Source organism: Akebia trifoliata, chromosome 16 (genome assembly GCF_017979445.1).
Source record: "Akebia trifoliata isolate Shusen 1 chromosome 16, ASM1797944v1, whole genome shotgun sequence".
Classification (NCBI taxonomy): domain Eukaryota; kingdom Viridiplantae; phylum Streptophyta; class Magnoliopsida; order Ranunculales; family Lardizabalaceae; genus Akebia; species Akebia trifoliata.
This window is the reverse complement of record NC_141390.1, coordinates 5,566,319-5,583,797: the sequence shown is the minus strand read 5'-3', so window position 1 is coordinate 5,583,797 and position 17,479 is coordinate 5,566,319. Positions and strand designations below refer to the sequence as shown.

General features: G+C 33.6%; 1 protein-coding gene across 1 annotated transcript in view; it reads right to left on the bottom strand.

The window, feature by feature from the left end:
• Nucleotides 1–659, bottom strand: part of LOC147382417 (uncharacterized) — a 6,304-nt gene extending 5,645 nt beyond the window's left edge. Inside the window, exons 1-2 of the mRNA XM_086427163.1 lie at nucleotides 339–659; nucleotides 12–194 (exon numbers count right to left, since the gene is read on the bottom strand). Coding sequence (XP_086283289.1) covers nucleotides 12–194; nucleotides 339–659 — 504 coding nt within the window. The remainder of the gene's footprint in view (nucleotides 1–11; nucleotides 195–338) is intronic.
• Between the last annotated feature and the right edge of the window lie 16,820 nt (nucleotides 660–17,479).

Here is a 17,479-nt window from a genome sequence, read left to right as displayed (position 1 = left end):
ATGTATATGACCTGAAATTCTACAGGAAATTCAACTATGCTTGTGGACAATCGGAGAGGTAAAATTTCCAGTACATCCATCTTGGTGTTATCATATGCCTTAATACCCTGATTAGTGGGTTTGAGATCTTTAGCTTTAAGCCCCTCTTTGATAAATTTGATCTTCTGGTGTAGCGTGGAAGGTATAGCTTTGATCTGATGTAACCATGGTCTTCCTAACAATAAATTAAAAGAAGATTGGATGTCTATGACCTGAAATTCTACAGGAAATTTAGTTATACCTGTGGAAAATCAGAGAGGTAAAATTTACAATATGTCCCTCTTGGTGTTATCATATGCCCTAATATCCTGATTAGTGAGCTTGAGATCTTCAGCTTTAAACCCAAGGCAAGCAGCAGTCTTCAAAGGGCACACATTCAATGTACTCCTATTATCAATTAAAATCAGAGGTACCCTCATTCCGTTGTAGTCGACTGTAATGTGTAACAGCTTAGTATTGCTTACTCCCTCTTTTGGAAGATCTAAGTCTGAGAAAGAAAATATGTTCTCCACATAGGTTGCCCCTACTATACTAGCCAGCTGATCTGGGGAAGTATCGAGAAAGACTTGGGTTGTACTTAGTGCTTTGAAAACGGCCTCCCTATGAGCGGTGGAAGCCATAAGTAAATCCCAAACTGAGATATTGGTCCCTAATCTCTTCAACTGCTTGATCGCGGAGTCATCTTCTTCGATATTTTCTTTAATGGGATATATTTCTTTTCTTGCCAAGGCTGCAAGATTGTCAACATGGAGTTTTGGTGGCTTAAAGATTCTTCCTCCTCGGGTCATATGTCTAACTTCATCAGAGGAGAGGGAGAAAGACTTATCTTCTTCAGTCAACAAGTACGGATCTTCATCTATCAAGGGGACAGGGCTTTCTAGGTTCATTTGAGCCAAAAGATAACTAGTGAATGCGGGACTACTATAACGAGGTGGGGATAGACAGTATACATTGTCTGACGCTAGATCGAAAGTTTCATAACTTGTGTTAAAGGTTTCGTCGACGAAAGTTATTCCGACAATGGGGTAGCTGGGTAGTTTTACTTGAATGGGATGGATAAGAGAGATAGGGTCAAATGGTAATTGGGTGTTGGAAACCATGTTCAGGGTTGCTAGAGGTTGATAAGTAGGTAATGGATTAGTGGTGACATTTGGTGATGTTGGACTAGGGATTGTGACCTTTTTTCATCAATAAGATTTTGAATGGCATGACGGAGAGTGATACACCAATCGGCGTGATGGCTAGTATTTTGATAGAATTCACATAATAAGTTAGAGTTATGTTCGATTGGCAGGGGATTTGACAAAGTTTGGGGTTGGATCAGGATAAGAAGCCATTTTTTCAATAATTTTTGAAAGGCTATGGTAAGAGTCATTCCTAGATTGGTAAATTGACGCGGTGCTCAAGGTTGACTTGGGTGAGTTTGATTATGGGTTCGGGCTGGAGGCTGAACTGAGGTAGCTGATGTGTTGGCTATGTAAACATGGTTGGTATTTGATTTAGGAACAAAGGGTTTCTTAGACTTATTGTTCGACAGATCAGAAAGAACCCCATAGACAAAAGCATCCTCGAGTTGGCTATCGACTTGTAATAAGGACTCAAAAGTAAGGAGATATTGGACGACTAGGTGTTGAGCGTATCCTTGTGTAAGGTTTTTCAAGATAATTGCCACTTATTCCTTCCCCGAGGGTCTATCCTACATTTGGGCAGTCTTAGCTTTCCAATAGCTAATGAAATCAGTAAACGTCTCCCCATTTTTCTGTTTAGTTGACTCAAAATCCCTTCTTGAAGTTTCAATCTCAGTACTGTACTTATACTGATGCCAGAAAGCCTTTGACATCTTTTTCCATGTACCTATGGTAGTTGGATCTTGAGACATCAACCATCGTAGAGCTGATACTGATAGAGTTTCCTGAAATAGCAATGTCATATGTTCATCACTAAGCCATGTTAGTAACATACACCTTAAGATGAGTTTTTGCACAACCTACCCCACTGAACTTGTCCATTTTAGGCATTAAAAATTTCTCTAACAAATGAATTTTAGGGATATGGTTCAATGCTTCAATGCCTGCTGTAATTTAATCGATAACCTTTATACTTTTCAGGGCTGACTCCAACTGAGACATCCTATTGGCTAACATTGAATTTTCATCAAAATGTATTTCATCCCCGTCAAGTTCAAAGATTTCATGTACACATCTCGTTGCATTTTCTTCTACCCTTTTTCCTTTTGGATCGTTAAAAGGATTGCCCGTTGATTCTGAAATTTGTTCTAAAACTTTCACTTTGTTTTTTATACTATTGATATCATTGGCAAAGACTGCCAAAATCTTACAGATCTCTGTAAGTTCAGATTCTGAAGTCATTTCTGCCTGTTGACTTGATACTGACGTTCATTCTAATCGACTGGACTTACGGCTCCAACTAAGAGGTAGACATTTGAGTTTGGATGCAATGATAATCCTAGACACCCTATCAAAGATAAATTTAATCAATTTTAGTGTTACCCCCTTGATAATATTTTAATGAGTCCTTAGATCTTATTGAAGTTCGTGCACCAATTCATTAAATAATCCATTAATGCAATGATCATTCAAAAGAAAACTAAATGTTTATTAAAAAGAAAATAACTTTATTGAATATTATTGACAAAAAACATTCTCATTGTAGCATCTTTCAATAAATCTGACTAAAACTATTTTTTACATGGACACTTGATTTTGTCTTGATAGTCATCAGGATTGCTAGAACTATTGGAATCCCTCATTTTGGCTCTGACAATGATTCTTTGAATTCTGCTGGTCCATAAGATGCGTATGTTCCAAGCCTTCTCAATAAGATGTACTAATTTTCCAGTCAATGGCTCGGGAGGGACAAAATCTTTGTGTTGAGGCAAAGAGAAATCTATAGGCACTTCGTATTGTTCTGTGATCAAGTCAGGTCTACAAAAAGATGTCTCTTCCAATCTGATCAAACAGACATAATAGGATCATTTGGTACCTAGAACAAGGTAGTCAACTATCCACCACGAACATCTCAAACCAATATGACGGAGAAGGCGAGACTCTAACTATTTACTCCAAGCCTTAACTAAGTTGTGACGTACTAACAAGTTTCTTCTGAAAAAATGTTCTGGCCCATACTCGAGGGTTGAACGAACGTCCACAATTTTGAAATGGTCACAAAATCATATATAAAATAGGTGGGGGCTTCCTTTGAATCTTTCTCCTTCATCATTTTTTATTGCATTTAAACTTGTGAAGGTTTTAGCTAGAATGAGAGGTACAGGGTTGGTTTTTCTAGAGAGTTGGGAGGTTATGTCTATGGAAGACGTAGGGACAGTTTGACCATCGCTTTTGAAGATTAGTATATATTGGTCTAGGATTTCTAAGCACAATCAATAGTCTCTAGTGGCCCGCCAGGCTTCTAGTTTTATATTAATGGGATGACTGCGAGAGCGGTACGGGTCCAATAAAGGTACCAAATCCAATATCCCGTTATGGACTAGGGCCTTGGTTTCTTCTCTTGAGATGTCTAGTCATGTGGCGAGTTTACCAGCATAAACTATCTCCAATGAGGGCCTGATTAGAGATCCTGAAGTAGATATTCCCATGATGCCACAATATTCTTCATGAATATAACACAAGTGCATATGCCCAATATAAAAGATATGGAGATAAGGGTTCCAACGCTTTGCCATAGCACGTAGAAGGTTCCAATCTATCTCAAACTAAATACAAGGCACATCTCAACATGAATTTTCCAAAATTTATTTTCTCTATCGGGTGCATCCCCGTGATGGTTGTTTTGACCAATTGGTCGATTGGGTTATTGCTTGTGTTTAGCATCCTGATCTGACACAAAAGGGTATTTCAGTATTTCCAAGGTCCATGTAAAATATATTTTTGTAAGTCATTTTTCCATGAAAGAATAAATCTTTTGTAATCATTTTTTCTTTTCTTTTCTTTTGGAAATCATTTTTATTTTTTCAAAATGGGTTGGGACCCGAATTAGAAAAAAGTTTGAATACTACTTTAATTTGAATGATCCGACCCATTGTGATTGTTGGATCGAGATGGACTGGGTCATTATGAATTATTGCTAATGGATTCTTTATTGAGTTGGTGCATCTAGTTATATGATAGCCTATAGATTAAATAAAAAGTTTGGTCATCTTGAGAACAAAACTATAACTTCCTGATCTCAACATTTGTAAAGTCCATCTTCGAAAAGCAACCCGGGAATACCTATTATAAGTTCGGGTCATGACCTATAGGGAGGTTTCTAGACTCTAGGTTTACTACGTGCAATGCAATTTATCTGACCATCCTTGCCCAAGTACACTTATATACCCCTCAAGCGTACTCGATCAGACGGTATGTGATGACTTGGTTTGATATACCATATAGGTAATAATCTAATACTCCAACTCAAATCTCTGAAGTCAAAAAGCAGCCAGTTTAATCCCTAGTTGAAAGGTGGGGCATGATGCTGAGTAAAGGCACTCTTAAGTCACCTCTCTTCTAAAGTAGACGTAGTCTATCCCCCTTGTACCGTAGTACATCGGGATAGGATTTCGCTTAAGCGCTGATTTTAACCAAGAAGTGCCTTTGGTGAACTTAGATTAACTTCGATATACTGTATAGGTACGAATCTAGGGTTGGCAATCAAGACATGTGATTTTACAACTTACAATAGGACAAAGGCTCAGATCGCTCCAGTTTGGGTGCATTGATATACCTTTCAGTGCCACCTGATCGAACGGTACTGATGCCCTAGTTTTATATACCATAGAGGTACATGATTGGAGTTGTAGTTTTCATGCATGACGTCGCATCTCACGAGGAGACTGGGCTATACACTAGTGCCACGTTGGCAATAAGGAACATGCAAGCATGCAATGAAACAAAATAAACGTGCTAGTGATGTGTGCAAAATAGGGTGGGGTGTGCTCGGGGCCTTTTTCAAACAAATGAGTTCATAGGCCAAATCAGACCATAAAAGCTAGGAAAAATATTGAAAGAAATACAAAAAGAAAAAAAATTATACATATCACCCAGTCCAAGATCTAAGCACGCACATCTCATGTATATATCAATTAAGATCATGGCATTCCAGATAATCAATCGATGAACATAACATAGAACAATTAATCATACCATATTGAAACAGGTACAAAAATAAAATCTTTTTTATTTTCAAAAAGAAGGATTATTATTTTGTAATAATCTTTGGTCCAATCAAGAGTGCTCCCGGGCGATCCTAAGTAAATTAAGATTCCAACAACTAATTAAATTGATGATAGATCACTAAATTAATGGTAAAATGATGTCCGTGGAGATGGGAAGAGATTTTATTTTATTCATTTTTATTTAAAAAGCAAACCAATTTTATTTTAATAAAAAAAATGAAAAAAACAAGCTAAAATACAACCCATTAAAAGATTCTATTACTTCAACCCATCTTTTGCAATCAAGCAAAGATTCAATGAAATATCCAGATTTGGAGTGTCCTAGGCAGAGAGTTGGTGTGACCATAGAAACTATCCCTCTCTCTGTCTCTCAATTTTAACAACCTGAGAGCTTCATCTATTTTTTCAAAACTTTCTAATTATAACACGAAAGATAGGTAAAATGATCGAGTACCCATTATTCACTATTTGTTAACCAACTCCCTTACCTATTCTAATTCGTCTTCCATACAAAGTCCTTTAAGAAAGGTGTCGAAAATTACCTAATCTGGTTCAAACCTGCACCCCCCAATTTGTAGTAATAGTTGATTAAGAGCAATTATATCGGGTTGGGTTCCTGGGGGTAACACCAACATTTTCATTTTATCTACAGTGGAAGCAAGTGCTATTCGACTTACGGAGAGTTTCAAATGAGTTTAAGAAAAGAAAACCATGTCCAAAGGAACCAGAACCAGATTAACAAAAGGTATGTATTTTAATAGATCTCTCTCTTCCGACGAGATCACACCAGCTTACTTCGAATTTGTGAGTTTTTCTAAAAAACTCTACAACTTTCGACGAGAAAGAAATAAAATCCAATTTTTCAAGAAATTGATCAAGATTGGATAAAATTCGAAGAGTGTAAAATGATATTAAGGTCTGTGGCGCCCCGTTAAACGCTAACACAAATCTCCATGTCAGATCTCGAGGTACTAGGTGACATCTCGAAATTTCGGCATGGTCTCCTCTGTTTATGCTAGCATTCCAAGGCGTTCAACATGTACCTGATAAACGACATACAATCCTACATATATATACAAAATATAATACTAGCGGAAGCCTATATACATCTAATAACGTACGAAATATCAAAGTGAGGAAGAAGAAGTTTATATACATAATTATATAGGAATTCCTCACTCTAACAAAATTCATAACGTTTAAAATCAAAATCTATATTACTCTCAGACAAATCGACACTACTAGCGATAATAACCCCAATACTCACTAGGTAATGGACTCTGGTCGTCTATCTGACCCACCAGATGGTCCTCACTCGCTGGTTCTATGCCCGTCTCGCTAAATGCATGCTCTGAAGCTAAAAAAATAGGAAGGAACGGATGAGTAACAATGGTTACCCAATAAGGAAACAAATAATTTCTGCCAATAACCCCTCCTAGTATGAACGAATAAGTATACTAAATCATTTTAACGATATAAAATTTTACAGAATAAACTACGATTAATTGGTATATATAGTCACTGATGAGCAACTAAACATTTTAAAACTCACATTACATCGATCATCATTAATCACTATAACATTCTCTTTTTATACAAATCTAATTGACAAAATGGAAACATTAAACATACATTTCATTTTTTTTATATCAAAATAAGACAACAAATACATAATACACAATGGTGGAGTATTGGAATTAGAAAGTTAGGATTCACGACTGGATCGCTTCCAGTCGGGACATGATGTTACAATTCTTCTCTGTCTTTTAGTTACTGATTTTGTGACCGGTCGCTGTACTTATCATGCTTGGTTGACCATTTATCCAGCTCAGGCTAGTCGTTTGACATGACCGTAAGTAATGGATTTATTTTCGATGTGTCAGAATGTTCGACTAATATAGATTGTTAGTGATCACTGACTAATCATCTTCGTCTATGCCTATCAGGCGTGCATGTGATTCTCAAATATACAAACTATTTGTATACTACTACCTTTAAATTACAAGTTCACTGGAATAGATAGAGAGGAATAACCCGGATTCCAGTTGTGACTCCACTCTCATATACATCCCATACCACGTATGAGCTTGATGATCCCTACCATACATCCCAAGATAGTACACTACTCCAGATGATATGACGCACTATCCCTTTAGACATTCACAAACTCTTTAACAGCTCATAAAATATATATATATATATATATATGTATATTATTTTCATTTGAAAATAAAAAAGAAATTAACAATACAAGATTGAAAATGGATATTCAGTTTCCTATCATGCAAGTGTGGCCACCCGGCCTAAAATAAATAACATAACGGAAAGGTAAACAATGCTTCGCGCTAATAAAAATTTAAATAAACATGCAACCAACAATATTATCCATGGATATCTGTTTACTAACCTACACAGACCACAACAACGTAAAATGCAGACATCACCCTTCGGGTGTGACTCTGACATTTTATCGTTTCATATCCTTTTTCCCTTTTTTCGATTTTTACAGTTTTCAATCTCTTCAATAAAATATTCATTTTCTGATATTCATCAACTCAATATGAGTTCATTTAATATTAAATCACATTTTTCAACTATAAAATTTATTTCTATTAATAATATTAAAAAGTAATACAAATTTTATATCAAAACGGGGTCCGAGTAGTGCACAAGACCTAATTTATGGAAATAACCCGTTAAAATACCCTACCCACGTATAATTTATTAAAAATACAATTAAACATATCAAACATGTAATTTCTGACGTGAATTTTTGAAATAATAAAAGAATTCTATATTTTGGAAATACATCCAAAATTTTTTCGATAAAATCTTAAATTCAATTTTCACAATCTACGATTACTAATAGAAATTGAGAGTTCCTTACAATCTCTAGGAAAAAGGATCGAAGCGTGTACTCGAAAATCGAGGTGATCGACTTGAAAATCGAGACAGACCAAACTTCGAAGCGGTTGATTTTCAAAACCAACCCGATATTTTCGAAGATCTCGATGTGATCATCCTTTCTCCCTTCTGCGGCGGATGACGATTTGACCCCGAAACGGATGAAATTCGAGGTCGAAATTACAAAATCTCCATATAAAAATACGACAGATTTTTGACGATATCGGGTGAAAAAAAAAGTGAAACGAAAAAAGATTAGGTGGATTTTGTAGATGTCGAGGTTGCGGACGTTTCTTCCTTCTATGTCGATCGTCGACGACGAGCCGTTTACAAGAGATCTGATGTGAAAGTTTTAGAAAAAAATAAATTTTTTTTATATATAACGCGTTGGCTGCTGGAGGGATTAGAGAAGACGAAGTGTAAAAAAATTATTAAAATTTTATTTATATAAAATTTAGGACAAAATCGGTATTTCGCATATTATTTTGATCGATGATAACTTGACTATCCGGACTCCAAAACTGATAAATGAATACTCTATTTCGTCTAATTTTTCATTCCGAATCTAATGGTGTAGTTAATTTCTATAAATTCTATCTCTAACAACAATTTACATTTTTGACCTAAGGTGACCCCTAAAATTGACGTCATTTTCGTTTTTGATGATAATTCGACTTCCTAATCCCCAAAAATGACAAATAAATAGTCCATCTTCAATAATTTTTCATTATGAATTCAATGGTATAATCGAATCTTAATAATTCTTACTCTAACAAAAATTTACTATTTTAGCCTAGTCCGACTCGGTAATCGAGGATTTTACAAGGTTTATATTCAAACTCGCATTTGAGCATGCTTACAGGCTAAAGTATGTTTTTAATTATTTTGAATTTAATGGTGAGGTCAGATTCCATTAAAAATGATCAGAAATATCCTAAAGTTTTACCCCTAAGTCCCACTTTCAAGATTTTCTTAAAATTCCAATATTTATTTTTCTCGAGATACGAATTGAAAATTCAGGGTTTTACAAGGTTTATGTCTTTGAAACACAAAATTTGACCTTTCCATCTGTAATTTAAGGTTTCAAACGAGATCCAAAATACCCCTTAAATCGAAAAAACGATTCAGATTTTCAAAGAAAACTACTAATAAAAAAACATTTTCAACAAAGATCTTCGGCTTTTCAAGCAAGATCCATCATTTCACTTCGAATTAAAGTAAGTTTTTTTTTCTGAACCAGCACACCGTTTTCTTCAACAGACGAACGAAAGAGCGATTATACTTAGATCGAAGAGATCTCAAGAGGGTTTGTAGATTCAGAGCTTTGTGTTTCTCCATCGATAATTTCTCGATTCCTAAATCAATCAAATTGAGAGATCAAAATCGATCGTCTCTATTGAAAAATGATGAAGCTGGGTAAACAACGATTTGAAATGATAGTCTCTCTATTAGAGAGGATGACCAGGTTGGTAGAAATTAAAATATTAAGGGTTCTAAAAAATTAAAAACAATTTTTTAAAAACACACCGCCCATTGAACATTTAAAGCTTTAACAATTAAAAACATTTTTTTACTGGAAACACACCACCCATCAAATTAAAACATTAAGGGTTTAAAAATTAAAAATAATTTTTTGCTAAAGACACACCCCTTAAAAAAAAAATTTAAGACCATCATGTTCTTGTCGTTGCTAACAATACCCCAAAAAATCATTTTCCTTTTTTTTTTGTTTGCTTATTGCCAATGGGCATATGCCTAAATTTTTTTTTTAACATAATAATAATAATAGTGCCAATAGGCAGATCGACACACACTTGAAAATAAATAAATGAAACAAAAAAGAAACACTCTTCACGATTCCCCGATCATTATTTACTTCTTGAAATCTTACTTTATTTAGGGTTATCTTAAGCGACCCTTGATTGAACCATAAAAAATAACATGCCAAAGCCAGATATTCAAAGTCCAAACCAATAATCAATAATTGAGCCACAAGAATAATAAAAATAAAATAAATCGATAAACAAACAATTAAAAAAATAGACTAAAAATAAATAAATAAATAAATAAAAATAAAACTAAGTCATTTTTACAATATTCTCATACTTGGGGTTTTTTAAGTTTGATCCTCAATAATTTCCAGTGGAGTCGCCACTAAATGTGCTATCGATCCGCGGGGTGTGCGGATCCACTTTTGATTTTTGAGGTTTGGGAGTCACTACCTAGATATTATGGTCTAGGAACCAAATATTGACTCTAACAGATAAAACACTAATCTACAAAGAGAACAGGTCTGGGGATCACGTTACGGGGTTGATAGGTGTTAGGCACCAACCCCGTCCGGTAAACGTCGTTCTCTACTTTTTCCCCAAATAACATTACATTGCAAAATAAATCAAAAAATTAATAATAAAAAAATAAAAATAATTATCTAGCAGATTACGACGGTTCCCTCAGTACTGGTGGAGAGTATCCTTTTACGAGTTTCCTTGCTATTCTTCCGTTATTGGATCTATTTGAAGTATCTTTCTTCTAGATCTGAATATTTTTTTATGATTTTTGAAGGATTTTTGGATGTTTTTGAAAAATTTCTGGGAGTTTTTTGAACATAAACTAGGGTTTCAATGATAAATAGGGGATTAGGACTTCAAAATCAGGATTTGGGGAAGGCTAGGGAAGCTTTTTGACCTATTTTTCGAAGATTTATTTTGACATCCGCAATTAGGTTGTAGAAGGTCCTATTTATAGATTTTTTTTAGAAGAATTAGGGTTTCACTAGGTCACCTTTTAGATAAGATAAATTAGGATTTTGACTTAAGTCTCATTTGATTGACTAGGTTTCTTTAGATTAGGATTTTAATTAGGGTTTTGACTTTAGTCTTATGAGATTGACTTAATCTTTTAAATTAGGTTTTTAAATCTTGCGTACAATTAAAGAATATATTTTTAAGTTTTGTGAGGAACCTTCTAATTATATCTTTAATTATTTGGACCCCCTGATGGAAGGGTCTTTTAATAAATATCATGGGGTTCCACTTAAATAAGTGGGTAACCATCAACAATTTTGCCTGAAAGTTTGATTGATTAATTTTCTTGGCTCAGATTTTTAAATTAATTTTATTAAGATTTCACTTTACGTTATTTAATATTTTATTTATTAATTTCAAATTTTCAAATTGTTAAAATTGAAAATTTATCGTTTTACCCCTGAAGAGAACTTTTGCATTTAAAGTCGTTTTTCGATGTTCTTGGATATTTTGGAATTGATTTTTCGTAAGAAATCCGATAGATTTATCGATTTGTGTCATTTATGGATTTTTTGGCATGAAATGATTGTAACCCAATGAGGAAAATTTTTGTAATTTTGTCAAATTTGGTGAAAATTGACGAAATAGTTAATTTGGTTTCACTTTGTTATTTTATGTGTTCGAAAGGGTTTTTCTAAGCATAAGGGGGGCTCTAAGGATGTTTTGATGTTAGGGATATTTTGGTAATTTTATAATTTTTAGTGATTTTTATGCAAAATGATATTTCTATGTTTTTGGGGTTATATTTTCCTAACGTAGTATGATTTTTACAATTTTGTTAGTTTTAGATACCTCATCCGAATTTCTAAAACATAGCTAATAACAAATAAAGCATTGAAATAATCATCCATTATTGGGAACTATCACAATTGGGTTGATGAGTTGATTAATTAGATGAGTGCAAAAATGGGGTGTCCACAATGTTATAAAAAAATAAGCATTCGCCTTTTCTGAAAAGTAAATGACGAAAAGATTAATATATATGACAAAATAATACTCTATTTTTATTTTCAAACCAAAATGAACCATAAACCATAAATATTAGATTTTTATGCTAGAAATGTTTCAAAAACCCAACAAAACCTAAATCAAAATACATGTTCAAACAGATCGATAAAGCCCCCTCCAAAAAGCAAATTCGAGCTTCTTTAACCATCTCCAACGCAAATGGTGGCTCTTACGCCCCGATTGGATGTCGTAAGTAGAGATTTTTTTTATAAAAATAGTGGTGAGTTTGGAGGTTAGGGTAGTTCAGGTAGTTCGACGAAATTGATTTGGTGAAAATGGTCTTCAAGAACCATTTAAAGAGAAAAGTTTACTAAATGTCATGTTCAGCTAACGCTAAAAACTTAGGGATTATTTAGAAAGAAGTCCCTCTGTGAGGGTCCTTTCAGTAATTTTCCCTATTTTCTTGTATAACTCGTAAGTTTGATGCCCCGATTGTTGGTGCAACTTTATGTATTCTCGAAACTTTTATATTACTATTATTGTACTCCATCCAATATTTTATCTTGTTTGATTGTAATGTCCAATCCAAGAGATTTTTCGGAGAAGATTGAATCCTCTAAAAAGTTATGCGATAACTGTTATCCGAATAATCTTTCCTATTCGATATGTATGGTTTAGCTTTATTATGTACCTCTCATTAGCCCAAATCATTCCACTCAAAAAGAATAACCTTGTCCTTTTCAATTTTGTCTCAAAAATGATAGGGAAAAAATCGACTCAACCTTAGGTGATCCCTTTATATGGGGATCAAATTTTAACATACGAAAACAAAAATCAGTCTAGCCTGACTAACTAAGCTTGTTAATGAATAGCTAATCACATCTCTCGTATATAAGTAATTTACGGTATATAAGAACATATCTATCTCCTCCGCTGGTTGTTGTCTTTTATCAGCTTTATCTTGATATGTTGGATTGGACCTATTCTATTTATCACGAATGTCTTCTGTCTGTAAATGAAACATTTGCTTGGGACATGCTTGTCTGTCATGGTTAATGTCCCACCTTCTTCACCACCAATCAGTGGGTGCAGTCAATGAAATAAGCTTCATTTTCAAATCTTACTATGGGTCATGAGCTTACATGTTTGCATCAAAAACATGAAACGATGCCACAAGGTTGTAGAGGACGGAATTCTAAGAACTTTTAAAAAGAAATTTCAATAAAAAAAAAAACTTAATGTTTCACTCTTGAATTTTAATTTTAAGTTTTGAAAGTTCGGTAGTTGTTGATTTTCAACAATTTCAATCAAGGTCAAAATATATTGCTTTTCGAGAGAAAAAAATTAAATATGAATTTTTCCATAAAATCTAGAAAGTTGTGCCATTGGGCCCAATGTCTCTTAGCCAAATTTGAAATCTTGCTAAGTTAGTAAGGAAAGTATTTTTTTTAAATATCACCATTGAGAGGGACATTCCACCTATGTTTTTATGGGAAAATTCTTTATCAGATATATTCCTTTTTGTGTGTTTTTGTTTTTTTGTTTAAATATGCCAAACACTTCAGATGAGTGCAAAATCTTTCCTTCCATGTTATTCCTTATTGGTACAATGAAATAGAAATTTTAAAAATTAAAATAAGAACAAAAGTTGTTGAGTATCTTCTTTTCTCATCTTTTTAGTGAAAATTTGAAATGCAAACCCACAACACAAGTTGTTGAGTATCTTCTTTTATATCTTTTTAAACATAATAACAAAGTTCAAGTTTGACAGTTTTTAGATCATGGTTTAAATCAAACAAATTTAAGAAGGTTTCGGAAAAAAAGTCGTAAAAATTTTGTGATTAAAGAAAATAAGTTTTCTATCTCTTGAAAAAGCTATGTCTTCTTCTTGATGTTTGAATGTTGAAAAACTAAAATTTTGAAATTATAAATATGTTACCATATTATATTAGTAATTGTTGAATAGTCGCTTAATCAGCTAATCCCGGTGACAACTTAGTAAGATTTCAAACATTACCAAGGATTGTTGGGCCCACGTGAATCACCACATTGGCATTCCAACACCACAACACTCTAGATTTCATGGAAAAACTATGATTAAAAACAAAACTATGCAAATTTTATGGTTGCATTAGATTTAATAAATTATTTTAAAAATGACTAAAAAAGATATTGGTGGTAATGAACTTTCAAATTATAAATTAAGATCCCAGGTGAACAATTACTTATTTTTTCAAAAAAAATGCAAAAACTTCAGATTTACGACCATGATCATAATTTTATATTACCTTTACTTAGAATAAGATAGTGAAGCGATCTTACCTCTTTTATTTTGTATGATTCATTCAAAGAATGAATGGATGACTATTGATTTTCTCTAGGATTTTAATATTTATCAAAAGTAGAAGTTGAAGATGATAACAAGCTTTCTAAAATCGAAAACTCAAGACTTTAAATCCAACTTCCCATACTATTGAATAACTCTATTTTATTACGTTTTTTAGATCTTTTATCCTTTTTAGTCTTTTCCACTTATTAGACTATATAATCCCTTTAAAGCCTAATTAAGGTTGAGTAATTAATCTCTTTTTGAGTTCTCTCAATTCAATTTGGTATCAAAGCCTACCTCATCGTCCCCCTTCTCGTTTAAATCCATCTTCAACACCTCTCATCTTAGATTAAAACATCACCCATATGAGATTTTTTCCTTTATAACCTAATCGCACCATGTGATAAGATTGTTAGAACTTCATGAAGTCCTACAGCAATTATAGAAGTCTTTTTTTTTTTTTTTTTTTGTGGCTTTTAGGCCAAAAGATGGCCCTTAGACCATCCATAGAGACATGCGACAACAGCTCATTGCCTGTTTGCTAAAACAAATCGAAGGAAGTGGTATTTGGGAATTTCGACCATAACAGCGGTATTATTCGGGGGTTTCGATCACAACTGGGTGCTGTTTTGGGGCTATGCTCACAGTAAAGTGTTGTTTTGGGGTTGTGCTTACAACAATGCTATTGTTTGAAGGTTGCAACAATAGCAAGTTGTTGTTTGAAGCTTACGGTAGCAACAAAACTACTATTAAGTGCTTTACAATTGTGTTAATGATTTTTCTGGTCACCTACAGCCGCGTTTGATCACTTTTCACGCCTCTTACTATCGTTTATTGTCACCCTTAGGGTGTTGCGAGCAATTTCTCTTTATGAGTCGTCCCCTCTTCTTACTTGAACTATATTCACACCAAAGCACATTGACACTTTGATGGCTTCCTAGTAGTCCTCTTCCCCAATCACGGGTTATAGTGATGGATAGGACAATCTTCCCGCTCATTCAACCGACAATCCAAACAAACAAATTACCACCTTGAAATTAGATGATCCTAATTATATTCTTTAAGCACAATCAGTTGAAATGTTTATTGGTGGAAAATGAAAGATCGATTTATCTTGTAGGGATGGACAAACAACTTACACCGACTGACACTACTTAACTCCAATGATTTATTAATGACTCTATGGTCTGTTATTGGTTCATTACATCCATGAATCACAAAATGTGATTGATTTTATATTCTCCAAGATTGCAAAACAGATATGGGACTTTACAAAAAATATATACTAATAACGTCAAAATAATGTTCGAATCTTTAACTTAGAATGTAAGATTTCCTGCTGCCTTTCGAAAGGTGACTCTTTAATCACCACTTATATATCACAACTACATGCTCGATGGGAAGAATTGATCTTATATTCCTCGTCCTATGCTTAAAAGAAACCTCTTGATGAGACATTATATGCACTGATTCTTGATAAGATTTAAGTTTTACAGTTTCTAGCCGATCTCCAAGATAAATTTGAGTATATGATAGTTCATTTATTGGGTATGGATCATTTTTTGTCCCTACAGACTATGTATTCTTATATCTTAGCTGATGAGAGTCGTCGCATACTTGAACTTAATGGTAATGTAATTACCGTCGAGTTTATATTATTAATACTACTAAACTTGACATAATTAAAAATGAACTTAATAGTAATAAAAAATGAATTAGTCGTTATAAAAAAAAAAGCAAACATTCACCTTTTTCGAAAAAAAAATGACGAATATATGAAAAAATTAAACTCTATTTTTATTTTCAAACCAAAATGAACTATAAACCATAAAGATTAAATTTTTATGCGAGAAACGATTCAAAAACCAACAAAACCTAAATCAAAATACATCTTCAAACATATTGATAAAGTCCCGTCTAAAAAAGCAAATTCGAGCTTCTTTAACTTTCTCCAATGCAAATGGTGGCTCTTACGCACCGATTTGATGTCGTAAGTAGAGATTTTTTATTAAAATAGTGGTGAGTTTAAAGGTTAGGGTAGTTCAGATAGTTCGACGAAATTGATTTGGTGAAAATGGTCTTCAAGAACCATTGAGAGAGAAAAGTTTACTAAATGTCATATTTAGCTAGCGCTAAAAACTTAGGAATTATTTAGAAAGAAGTCCCTCCATGAGGGTCCTTTCAGTAATTTTCACTTATTTTTTGTATAACTGGTAAGTTTGATGCCTCGATTGTTGGTGCAACTTTATGTATTCTCGAAACTTTTATATTACTACTATTGTACATTTTCCTCCATCCAATATTTTATCTTGTTTGATTGTAATATCCAATCCAAGAGATTTTTCGGAGAAGATTGAATCCTCCAAAGAGCTATGCGATAACTGTTATCCAAATGATCTTTCCCATTCGATATGTATGGTTGAGCTTCATTATGTACCTCTCATTAGCCCAAACCATTCCATTCAAAAAGAATGACCTTGTCTTTTTCAATTTTGTCTCAAAAATGATAGGGAAAAAATCGACTCAACCTTAGGTGGTCCCGTTATATAGGGATCAAATTTTAACACACAAAAAGAAAAAAATAAGTCTAGCCTGACTAACTAAGCTTGTTAATGAATAGCTAATCACATCCCTTGTATATATGTAATTTACTGTATATAACAACATATCTGTAGACACCCCATTTTTGCACTCGCCTGATTAATCAACTCGTCAATCCGATTGCAATGATTCCCAATGATGGATGTGTATTCCATTGCTTTATTTTGTTACCAGATATGTTTCAGAAATCCGGATGAGGTATCTCGAACTGACAAAACCTTAGAAACCACGCTACGCTAGGAAAATACGACCCAGAAACATAGAAACCATCATCTTGCAGACCAAAAAGAAACTTCACGATAAAAATCACTAAGAATTGATCAAATTACCAAAATACCCCTAACATCAAAACAACCCTAGAGCCTACGTTATGCTTAGGAAAACTCTCTCAAACACATAAAATAACAAATCAAAAACAAATAAATCATTTCTCCAATTTTAACAGAATTTGACAAAATTACGAAAATGCCCCTCATAAAGTTTACAATCATTTCACACAAAAAAACTTCATAAATGACACAAACTAATATTTCCATTGAATTCCTTATGAAAAATGGATTCTAAAACATCCTGGAACATAAAAAACCGACTTAAAACGTGAAAAGTCCTCTCTGGGGGTAAAACGGTAATTTCACAATTTTCATGATAAAAAATTCC